Consider the following 12,122-nt stretch of genomic DNA (forward strand, 5'->3'; position numbering starts at 1 on the left):
TAACATTGAAAAAAATGGTTAAAAAATTTTGTTGTATGAAATTTGGATTATTTTTTAAATCACTATGTTTTCAAAAATTTATAATTCGGTGGCAGAATTTAAATCCCCTAAAACATATAAAAAATCTCAAAAATCAAATAATCTGTATTTTGGGAAATTGAGTTTAAAAAAAAAGTTGATTAAAAAAACGGCATTTTTTTCCGTGTACCTATTTTTCCAGATATTCCTCTATAATACGTACAACTTTGGCGAAGACACCAAATTGATCAGAAAATTCATTTAAAAGTTACAGATTTTCGAAAATTTACGTACCACTTTTGTATGGACAGCTGCCAAAATTGTACGGAGACTTGTATGGGTGAACCAATGACACAAAATAGCCTCTTTGGTCATAGAATACACAGTAAAAAAAATCATGGTAATATTACATCTGGGAAGGTGTCAGAAAAAATGCATAATTTTACCTCTTGAAATATGTAAATTTACCACTTTCCTGGTGTAATGTCACTTTTTCAGTCGAAATTGAGGTAAAATTACATCATAAAAAAGATTATATTAAACCTTCCAAAATTACAGCTTCCAAAATTACACATTTTTTTACTGTGTAGGGAAGGCTCCAATAAAAAAAGTTTGAGCCAAATAAAAAAGAAAAGAAAAGAAAAATGGTCGAAATCTGCCGATTTCGTAGAGAATTGCTCTGTAGCCTTGTATGGTTTCTTTTGGCGTAGGAAATGCATGGGCAAAGTTTTTTTTTTCAAAAAATTGCGAAATTCTAGAAGATTAATCTCGTGCTATTTTTCAGATTCCGTAGAAATCAAAAGTTCTTATTTTGGTTTGTAGTTTAAACCATCGCAAATAATTCACCAGTTTTCCAACCGTACTTAATGTGGCAAAGTCAAGGGCAAAGTTGTACGTTGAAAAACGTTCAACTGCGTGCTTTGAAATTTCAGGTGGGTCGAAAAAAGGTACATCTTAGGCTGCTCAAAACTTACGAAATTACATTTAGGACTGACTTGCAATTTAAAAGTTACAAAACTGTGCTATAAGAAACAAGAATTCCTGAAGTAGGCTTTTTAATGGAAGATTTTGTTCTAAATGATTTCTTCTATTCTACATTGTCTGAGAAGGATTGTATAATATTACACATTGCCTCATGGGGTTTTGCAAGTCTCAGGAATGTTAGAAAGATTTTACTCAACCATAAACGTTTCATAGTATATCATATCATTAGTATATATCTGTTCCATACAGTCACATCAATAGTTTAATGTTTACACGAAATCATGCGAGGTTTTCCTGCGAGCGACAAATTCATTATTGCCGCATTCTACTGAAAGCGTTCGAAGCGACTTGGCGTTGGCACCTCATCTTAGCTTTTGAAGGAAGATTAAACGCGAGCATCTACCAATCCAGCAACGATGGACAAGAAGGACCAAAAAGCGGCGAACATTAAGCAGTCGATTCAACAGCATGGAAATCCAAAGGATAAAGAAGTTCGCGCTGAAGCAGTACGACAAGCAGTGCAAAATTCCAAATCTCAAGGGAAAAAATGAATCGTTTTTCCTCGCACTGGAAACGTTGAGAGTTGTTCCATCAAAGTGTTCGACTGTGTATCTTTTTGAAAAATAAAGTGCATCGCGTTTCCTAATCAATAATCTTACTGTGTTTTTTACGACCTTTTGAAGAAGTGTTCTTTAAATATGTTTCCCTAAGATTTTTGTTGACCTTCACCTTGGCTTTGCATTCGCAATTGGTCTTCTGATACTTGTGCATTACATTTTAAAAATATTTTTCAGACCAAAATGAATTAAATTACAAGAATAATTTTCACAAATTACATCTTCTCATTCCAGAGCCACCTGAAACGCGCCATCCTGGAGATCATCGCTTCCGGCGTGGCGTCCACCACGGAAGACCTGGAACGGTTCGTCAACTGCACGCTGTTCAGCTGTGAAAAGCAACGTCCCTTCCGCTTCGACATCGAATCCCTCAACCTGCGGCAGAAACATCGACACCATGGCCAACCCGCGTCCTCCGAGGAGGACCCGGAAGCCGAATCCGACCCGATTTCAGCCTGCGTGCGCTTCCTCCTAGAATACGAGTTCATCCGGCTGCAGCAACATTCGACCACCGGCGAAACCCTGCTCGTGGCCACCCAGCTGGGCGGGGCCTGTTTGGCCGCCTCGATGGCCCCCCGGGACGGCTTCCTGCTGTTCAGTGAGCTGCAGAAGGCGCGCAACTGCTTCGTGCTGGAAACGGAACTGCACGCGATCTACCTGGTGACGCCGTACTCGGTGGCCTACCAGTGGCAGAACATTGATTTTCTGGCATACCTGGAACGGTTCGAGGGGCTGCCGGAAGCGATGAGGCGCGTCGGGGAGTTGGTCGGGGTACGGGAGGCGTTTCTGGTGAAGGCGTTGCGGGCGGGCGCGAAGGCTGCCGAGGATCATCAAGCGATGCAGGTTGGTTGCTCGAGCTGATTTGATTTTTTTTTCACGGAATTCGGCAAAGTTTAAGTAATTTTCAAATACTCAATAGTTCAGTAAACTGAAAATGACCGAATTCGGTAAAAACTTACCGAAATTCGGTAATGAAGTTCTTTATTGTTCGTCGTTCAACCGATATTCGGTAAAATGTTGTTCATTTTGACAGATGGTTTGCCGATCTAAGCTCTACCTATTTTTCAACTACCGGATTTGGCTTTAAAAAATCTAAGTGCCTTAAAAGTTGATATTTTTTCTGAAAATTACGACTTTTTTCATTGCCTGGATTTAAATCCGGTATTTTTTTGTTATTTCTGCCATCTATAATTTTTATTTTATTATTTCGATTCCTTATGTTCACTTTTTTCAAGACGGCTTGCCAATCATAAGTTTCTCCATACAAATGCGAGTAGGGAGTTTCTGTTACATAATTTGTTAATAAAAAAAATAGGCTATATTTTTGGGAATTGGGGAAAAAACTAAAATATTGGGGTAATTTTCTACCAACTCACACGAAATCGGAAAAACTTTGTCCTAAGGGGTAACTTTTGTCCCTGATCACGAATCCGAGGTCCGTTTTTTAGTATCTCATGACGGAGGGGCGGTACGACTCCTTCCATTTTCGAACATACGAAAAAAGAGGTGTTTTCAATTATTTGCAGCCAGAAACGGTGATGAGATAGAAATTTGGTGTCAACGGGACTTTTATGTAAAATTAGACGCCCGATTTGATGGCGTACTCAGAATTCCGAAAAAATGTATTTTTCATCGAAAAAAACACTAAAAAAGTTTTGAAAATTCTCCCATTTTTTGTTTCACGACTGTAAAATTTTTTGAAACATGTCATTTTATGGGAAATTTAATGTACTTTTCGAATCTACATTGACCCAGAAGGGTCATTTTTCATTTAGAACAAAAAAGTTCATTTTAAAATTTCGTGTTTTTTCTAACTTTGCAGGGTCATTTTTTAGAGTGTAACAATGTTCTACAAAGTTGTACAGCAGACAATTACAAAAATTTTGATATATAGACATAAGGGGTTTGCTTATAAACATCACGAGTTATCGCGATTTTACGAAAAAAAGTTTTGAAAAAGTTACTTTTTGCGTTTCTCTTTGTTTCGTCGGCCGTGTCTGTCGCGGGTGACCATGAACGGCCATGATCGATGACGACCAGCTTTTTCAAAACTTTTTTTTCGTAAAATCGCGATAACTTGTGATGTTTATAAGCAAACCCCTTATGTTTATATATTAAATTTTTTGTAATTGTCTGCTCTACAACTTTGTAGAACATTGTTACACTCTAAAAAATAACCCTGCAAAGTTAGAAAAAACGCGAAATTTTAAAATGAAAATTTTTGTTCTAAATGAAAAATGACCCTTCTGGGTCAATGTAGATTCGAAAATTACATTAAATTTCCCATAAAATGACATGTTAAAAAAAATTTACAGTCGAGTAACGGAGAATTTTCAAAAAAATTTTATTGTTTTTTTTTCGATGAAAAATACGTTTTTTTTGGAAATCTGAGTACGCCATCAAATCGGGCGTCTAATTTTACATAAAAGTCTCTTTGACACCAAATTTCTATCTCATAACCGTTTCTGGCTGCAAATTATTGAAAAACACCTCTTTTTTCGCATGTTCAAAAATGGTAGGGGTCGTACCGCCCCTCCGTCACGAGATATCAAAAAACGGACCTCGGATTCGTGATCAGGGACAAAAGTTACCCTTTAGGACAAAGTTTCACGCAAATCGAAGAGAGGTCGGGGCAACTGCTGTGTGAGTTGGCGGAGAATTATCCATTGCCTTAAAAAATATGAAAAATGAAAAAAAAAATAAAAACGAAAAACTCATTTTTCATAATTTCAGTCTAATTTATTTTATACATTTTCAAATGTTGGATTAAATTTTTAAATCTCGAGATTATTTTTGTAGATAAAAAATAGAAATAGAAAATTAAACTTTTGAAAGTCGAACCAACAGATTTAAAAATATTACGAGTTGAGGGCTAATTATATATCACTGAAAAAAGTCATTGCTACCAAAATTTCAGTTTTAAGAAGATTTTCCTCAACAATCAGCAGTCCGATCAACAGAGTCAACAAAGGAAAGTTTTAGGAAGTTTTCTCTGCTTTCGAAAATATTATTTGCCAATCATTTTCTGCCTTTCTACGCGCACTGATTAATGTGTTTGTACGCATAATTGTCCTGTATGTCCCTATTCACCCCAGTTAGCAGTCAAGACACAATGTTTCAAATGATGATTCCGTTAATAAAAATACTAGGTGGGACAATTATGCGTAGAAGTCGACTAGATTTCAATGGTTTTTCAAACAGTATACGTCGAATTAAACATAAAATGTTTAGTAGTCAGAATCGTCAAAAATGGAGCCTAACATTTCAAAAGGGCACAAAACTTTTGTAATCAATTGTGTATCCCTTTCACTCAAATGACAGTTTACATAAGGTGTGAAAGGGACACACTCTTGTTTAAATAAGTTATGTGCCCTAATGAAATGGCAAGCACGAAATGACACGGGACAATTATGCGTACACTCAAAAATCCGAGTCGAGAGAATCGTTCCCTCAAAATTTATTTATTTATCGCCAAAATCGAGAGAATAATGCTACCAACTCACACCACCATAACAAATGAGTTCATTCGTTAATTTGAAGAAATAAATCTCCAACAAGTGTCGTACATCGACATCTGACCACTCCTTGTTCACCAAGCTGTGGTGGCTAAGGCAGTTAAGTCATTGGGTTAGTTTGTCAAAGATCTCTGGTTCAATTCTCGTAGTCGACATTTTGATTTTTTGTTTGAACTGATCAACTTTTTTTGCAAATGAACCTCGAGAGAATATTTCTCTCGCCCATCTGAGCTGCGTTCTCTGTTTCCGTAAATGGTACCACAATTCTCTCGTCTCCAGGCTATTATTCTCTCGGACTAGCGCTGCCCAGTTTAGAGTGTCTGGGAACTCGGCGTGTATAAAGACATTGAAAAAACGGCTATTATCCACTTTTGGTACAATAGAGATTCGCGAGTGTTTTTGTGTTGAAAAAGATCTTCCCATAGCTTCGTAGCTTGGAGGGCTCGACGTCTGGTGTATATGTGTTAAGTTCTCCCCATTGCATCGTAGCTCAGGAGGCATCGAAAAGCCAATACCTTATCCTACTAACCCAAAAAAAACTAATCCCGTGATGCTTGATTCAACTGTCTCAAGCGGTGTCAACAGGTATAGAGCTAAAAACTATGTGCTTGATGAGTCTGCAACTTCAATTATTGGACTAACGTTCCTCCCTTTCGTTGAACTGCAGGCTTCTTGGGAGGGCGCCGGTATTGACTACTAAAGTCGGGATCTTCAGGGGTTAATCAGTGAACGGATGGTTGACTCCCACAGATCATTTTTGATTAATTGTTTAACTTCAGTTTATCTGCCAATAATGGAGAAGCAGCTCATTGGCAACCAACCAACCATGCTCATGCTCAATTTATTTGAAAGGTATTGGGGCGAAATTTAAAAGGCGGATTCAGTGGCAATTTCTACTCAACTAAAAATAACATGATAAGTTTGAATGAGTCTTCACTGAAAAATGAGCGGATCTTTTAAACACGTACGACGTACGTCATGTTCGAAATTCCTCATCTTGTATAATCTATTATTTGTAAATAGATAAGCTTAATAAATGGCTAATCTGTACTCTTTTATGAACTTTTTTTCAACTATCGTAAGCTGGGGTTAATACAAATAATAAAAGATGTAAATGAAAACCTTGTTTCAATATAAAAATATTGATTGCCTTCCCTTTTCATCTTGTTTAAGACCTATACATGCCTTTCACTAAAAGTTTAGTTTAGTTTTAAATTTGAACAATATTTCAAATCTTTTAAATTCTCAAACTGAGAAAATCTTATTCGTGATGAAATTATCTCAGAAATGAGCTTCAAATTTGGCAATCCAATTGACGTCAACCATACACAAAAAATTTACCTATTTTGCTGATGAGCGCTCATATGAGCGCGAGCGCATGCGATGAGCAAGAGCGAGCACGAGCTAATGCTCATGAATGAGCGAGCACGGCTTGGGGCTCGCTCGATCATTCGCAAACCTGCTTTTAAACGGCTCTTTTGTTCTTTTGCTAAATTTTGGTGAAAAGGCTATTTTAAAGCATGGGGTGATTTTTATGCCATGTATATAAAAAAAAAGATTTCCAATGGTCTTAGTCCGGAACATACGGGCTTACGAGACGGAAGCGTCACAACTAGGCTGCGCGGCTCGGTCTACTTGCAAATGTTCTTCAAACAATTTATATTATGCTGTAATTAATTTAAAGATGGTAATACCGATTCAATATTTATTTTATATCCTAGTTTATTTTATGATTTAATTCAAAAAACGCTGTCATTACAATTTTTTTTAAATATATAATTTTAAAATCTCTTTTCCAGATCCATAAGCGCTTCTACACCGCGCTAGCCCTGCAGGAGCTCGTTCAGGAAAAACCACTGAGCGACGTGGCCGCCCAGTTCAAGTGTACGCGCGGTATGCTCCAGAGCCTGCAGCAGGTGGCGGCCACGTTCGCCGGCATCGTGACCGCGTTCTGCACCTCGCTCAACTGGAACCTGCTGGCGCTGATCGTGGCGCAGTTCCGCGAGCGGCTGTTTTTCGGCATTCAGCCGGACTTGCTGGATTTGATGAGGATTCCCAGCTTGAACGGGCAACGCGCCCGGATGTTGTTCAACGGTGGAGTTACGGGGGTGGTGGAGTTGGCCAACTGTGATGTATTGAGGGTGGAACGGATATTGCTGGACTGCTTGAGCTTTCAAACCGAGCAGAAGCGGGAGGGTGAGGACGAGTACGAGGCGAGGAAGCGGCTTAATTTGAGGAATTTGTACGTGACGGGACGGGCGGGGTTGACGGTCCAGGAAGCGGCCCGGTTGTTGGTGAAGGAAGCGCGGATGTATGTACAGTTGGAAACTGGCGTGAACAATCCGGACTGGCAGGAGGAAAGCCAAGAAGTGGCCGTCGTTGAGCAGGAAGAACCGCGAACACCAGCTGAAGTCTCTAGAGAAGTCCAAGCTCCAGTTCCGGAACAAGAACCGGCCAGCGAAAACATGTTCTCCCCACCCGCGTCGGAACCACAGAGCGACCCTCCCACTGCAGCCGCAGCTTCATTCGAAGTGTCCTCGACGGACAGCAAGCAGGACATCGAGTGCTTCCACAACTCGCTCATCATGAACTTTTCGCACGTCCTCAACGACAGCAAGGTCGTGACCGGTTCCGGTGGAAAATACGACCAACTCAGCATCGTGGACCTGTGCGCGAGCGCTGATCTATTCCACAAGTTTCAACAGATCTTGGCCAGCTCCACCTCCATTTCCGTTTCCTTCGGAGTGTCTCAATTCACGCGATCGCGATCCGTCATCGGCGGAAACTTGCTGGTCAATCAGAAGAGCAAATCCGAACAGGACGAAATCGAGCGGAACTATCGAACCGTCATGGAAGACGGGACGTACCTGAGCGGGGTGGCCTTTACGCTGCCGCAGGCAGGTGACTCGGATCAACCGGAAAATGCCGTATTCTACTTGAATTTAAGAAAAGACAGCGAAATCAAGTGCAATTTGAAGCAAGATCTGATTAGAAAGCTATTTTCGAGGGAGGACCTCACGATCGACATGTTTGACGCGAAGGATCAGCTCAAACTAGCGCACAAAGGGAGTCTGCTGGACCTGAAACAGGAAGTGGTGGCCAGCGTGAGGGATCCGAAGGTGGCGTGCTGGTTGCTGCAAGCGGAGGACAAAGTTATTCCGTTGCAGGCGATGGTGAGTTGTTTATAGTTATTAGCGGTTATTTGAAATTATTAGGACATTATTGATTTGTAGGTTCAACAATACTGTCCAGAGATGACGGCGATTTGTCAGCTTGCGGGACGTTCTCCCGGTTCGACGGGACCGGCGTTGAACTGTGGCAGTGCCATCGATGCCAAAATCAGGTAAGAAAGGCACATAAGGATTTCTTTTTTCAAAAACAAAACACGATTTTTAAAATCTCTTGAAAATTATCAAAAAAAAAGCAATTTTTAACGAATTATAACTATTATAAAACATTTTTTAAAAAACGACATTTTTTTCGACAGCCGTACACCAGGGAACGAAAACGAAAAAAAAATCGGGAATTGTGATTTTTTGTCAAAAAGTCTGAAAAAGTCTAGAATAGCATATTTGTTTGATCGTGTTAAGAAATTTAACAACAAATCTATGGTTTCCTTCACTGTTTTAATTTATTCTTTTTGGTTTTATTGACTTGAATCTCGAATCAATTGATTGGAATAATTTTAAAACAAAACTGTTGGGATTTTTCTTTTTAATTAAATTTTTTTGAAACATGAACATAATGAGCCAATTGTGGTGAAATAATCAAGGCAAATAGTGTCTAGGGCATCAGTGGAAATGAAAATACAATGAATGAAAATACTGACAATTAAAAATCGAATACAGAGAATTTCAAGGAAAATTCTTAAACAACTCTTCAAAATTTAGATTTTTTAATCATGAACATGAGAGAACAACTATGGTTACCCTTCCGTTGCTGAACAGGACCGTAGTATCCTATCAGCACTACCGATGCGCTAAAAATATAAAATACCATGATTGCCAAAACAGTTGCGAATAGTTAACAGTCATTTTCCACCAACGACGCCCGCCATGTCAGTTTGTAGATCTCGATTTTTATGGGCAGGAATGTTAGTAAGCACAGGTTACTACTAGGGCAGCTTCTTTACGATATGCTTACACCCCACAAGCCTCAGGAACCTGAAATGTTGTTAGTAAGATACAGTGTTTGGTTAGGATTCATCGTAGAAAACCCAAAAATCACATATGTTTGTATTTTAAGGTAAGATGTATTATTCTCAAGGCAGGCAATTCGATGTTGCTGTTGAGACAGTTCCCGTTTATGTATTGCTATGTTGCTTTGCAATAGTAGTTACTTTGCCGGTTGTGGAAAGATATTTCTAAAATAATATGTAGTTATAAAGCAGGTATTAGACTATGACAAACAAGCTCGCACTTGTTGACAGTTGGGAAGTTTGCCTGCATTGCACAGTGGTCCAGATCGCAAAATTAAGTGGAAAATTTATGGTCCGAAAAATGGTGAAGTTCTGGAGCTTTAATGTTGTTGCTAATTGAAAAGGAGAACTTTTGTCTAACATTAAAGGGAAATGTGTATGGGATCACCCTAACGAAATTTGCAAATTGTCCAACAATTTTTTTTCATGTAATTTTGCCCGATGAATCTGAATCTGCCCTCAGAATTGAGCCAAAGTGTCATAAAAACGATTTTTGATTATATTTTGTGTTTCTATAATAACTTTACATAGAATTTCCTTAGGCTCCATACACTTTTCTTTTGAAAATTATACTTTTTCAAATGAAAATATCTCGAATTTCAAGAAAAATATAGACCTTTTTTTCGAATGCAATCTACGATTAAAGTTTGAAACTTCAGTCCAAATTGACTTGTCAAAAGATGAAGTGTTGTTCTAAAAGTACCTCGCAAAAAAACTGATTTTTGAAGGTTTGCTCAGATGCTTTCTATAAATTTGGTCGTAGATTACGAAACAAAATTTTAGTGTCTTTGACAAAGTGGCTTGAATTGGCAACTTTCTAGAAGACAAAAATATTCCTGAAAAGTTAGATTTTCAAAATCACCCTAACCGTGAACCACCCTAATTTTGAACCAAACCTAATGTTGCCCTTTTTAATTGGGGTGTACCCCATTTGGCATAATGGACATTTGGCATAACGGGTTTTCAAGAAGGACGTTTGGCATAATGGACGTTTGGCATAATTGATCCAAGACATCAGGGACGTTTGGCATAATGGACATTTGGCATAATGGACGTTTGGCATAACTCGTTCAAAAACGATCAAGGACGTTTGGCATAATTATTACTGTTTTTTTTTTGTTTTTTTTATAAGTATTTTTCATTTTTACAAATGTAAATGTATTGTTTTTTACCTTTTTTATATTACCATAAGAGATTATCATTTGTCTCGAAAAAATAAGGTATCTCTATATTTTTCCACAATAGTAAATTGTTTCCTTTTTGAATAATTCACAATAAAGCATTTCAATGAAGTCTTCATATCTTAATTTAAAATTTAGTTTAAAGAAGGATATATCTTTGTTAGCTTTACATTTTTCCTCTTTCAATATAATTAGCATTTATATTTTTTTATGAAATTTTCCCTTCTTTAATATGAATTTCAACTTAAAAATGAGAAAACCCCTTCAAATCTTCGACAATGGAGACATGGCTTTTCTTTATATTTTGCAATTAAGTTTTTTTTTTGCAATTTTCCCATCTTTTTTTAAATTCAACTTGAAGAAGGGAAATTCTCTTACAGATGTTCTCTTTAAACATGTCTATCACTTCTGCATTTTTCTCTCTGCTGTTTTTTTTTTTCGCAATACAATTGTTGACGCAAGTTCCCTTCTTTTATTTATTCAAAACCAATCTTAAAGACGGGACAATTTAAAGAAAATAATAATAATTAAATAGATTTTTTGAATAGATGTAGGTGAAAAACATAAAAAATAATGCGATTGTCAAACATTTAAAGAGTAGCAAAATGTTAATCTTTAAAGAGACTTTTCCTTCTATAAGTTGATTTTTATATAAAAGAAGGGAAAGTTTCATAATCAAACTCAATTTTCAAATATTCAAAAAGATTTTTTTTTTCAGAGATGTTCCCTTCTAAAAGTTGAAATTAAAATAAAAGAAGAGAAAATTTCATAACAACTCATTTGCCAACTATTTAAAGATAGAAAAAAATGTACATCCATTAGGTTGAATATAAAAGAAGAGAAAATTGCATAAAAAAACAATAATTGCAAAATATTGAAAACAAACAAACTGCACAGCTTTTGAATGATTTTGCCTTCTTTAAGTTTTAAAATAAAAGAAGGGAAAATTGCTTATTGCATTTCTTTAAATAAGAGCAAAATGCAGATACATTATTTAGGTTGATTTTAAAAAAGAAGTGAAAAGGGAAAATAGTAAAAAATCTTTATTGCAAAATATTTAAAGAAAAATTACATCTATTGGGAGAAAATGACAAAGATACTTGATTTCTTGAAAAAAAATCATCTTTTTAAGTAAAATTATATGTTTAGTTAGAAAATGGGAAAAAATAAAAAAAAATACAAAAAAAGCCAGCAATAATTATGCCAAACGTCCTTGACGATTTTTGAACGAGTTATGCCAAACGTCCCTGATGTCTTGGACCAATTATGCCAAACGTCCTTCATGAAAACCCGTTATGCCAAATGTCCATTATGCCAAATGGGGTACACCCGCCCCACCCTGTGCACGCTAGTTATAGAGGTGTAACTTCAAACGCTGTGTTGTTTTTTGTTCGTTTCTAACAACTTCTCGCGAACGAGCAATTCTGGCTCGCGAGAAAGCTCGTTCGCGAGCGGAGGAGAGCACGGGCAATCGGTGAGTTTCTCTCGGCAGCTCGAGACTCGCGGCGAGAACTCGAGAGAGAGGATTTTTTCTCGCGAGAGCGCGAGAATACCAACACTGTTTTTTGGGTGAGAAATTCATATTTGTGGTTCTGAAAAAAAAAAAACA

General features: G+C 37.5%; 1 protein-coding gene across 1 annotated transcript in view; it reads left to right on the forward strand.

The window, feature by feature from the left end:
* Positions 1-12,122, forward strand: part of LOC6047011 (DNA polymerase theta) — a 57,209-nt gene that overhangs the window by 43,438 nt on the left and 1,649 nt on the right. The window contains exons 4-6 of the mRNA XM_038259542.1: positions 1,854-2,462; positions 6,934-8,307; positions 8,368-8,477. Of these exons, the coding sequence (XP_038115470.1) occupies positions 1,854-2,462; positions 6,934-8,307; positions 8,368-8,477 (2,093 nt within the window). The remainder of the gene's footprint in view (positions 1-1,853; positions 2,463-6,933; positions 8,308-8,367; positions 8,478-12,122) is intronic.

Source organism: Culex quinquefasciatus, chromosome 3 (genome assembly GCF_015732765.1).
Source record: "Culex quinquefasciatus strain JHB chromosome 3, VPISU_Cqui_1.0_pri_paternal, whole genome shotgun sequence".
NCBI lineage: Eukaryota > Metazoa > Arthropoda > Insecta > Diptera > Culicidae > Culex > Culex quinquefasciatus.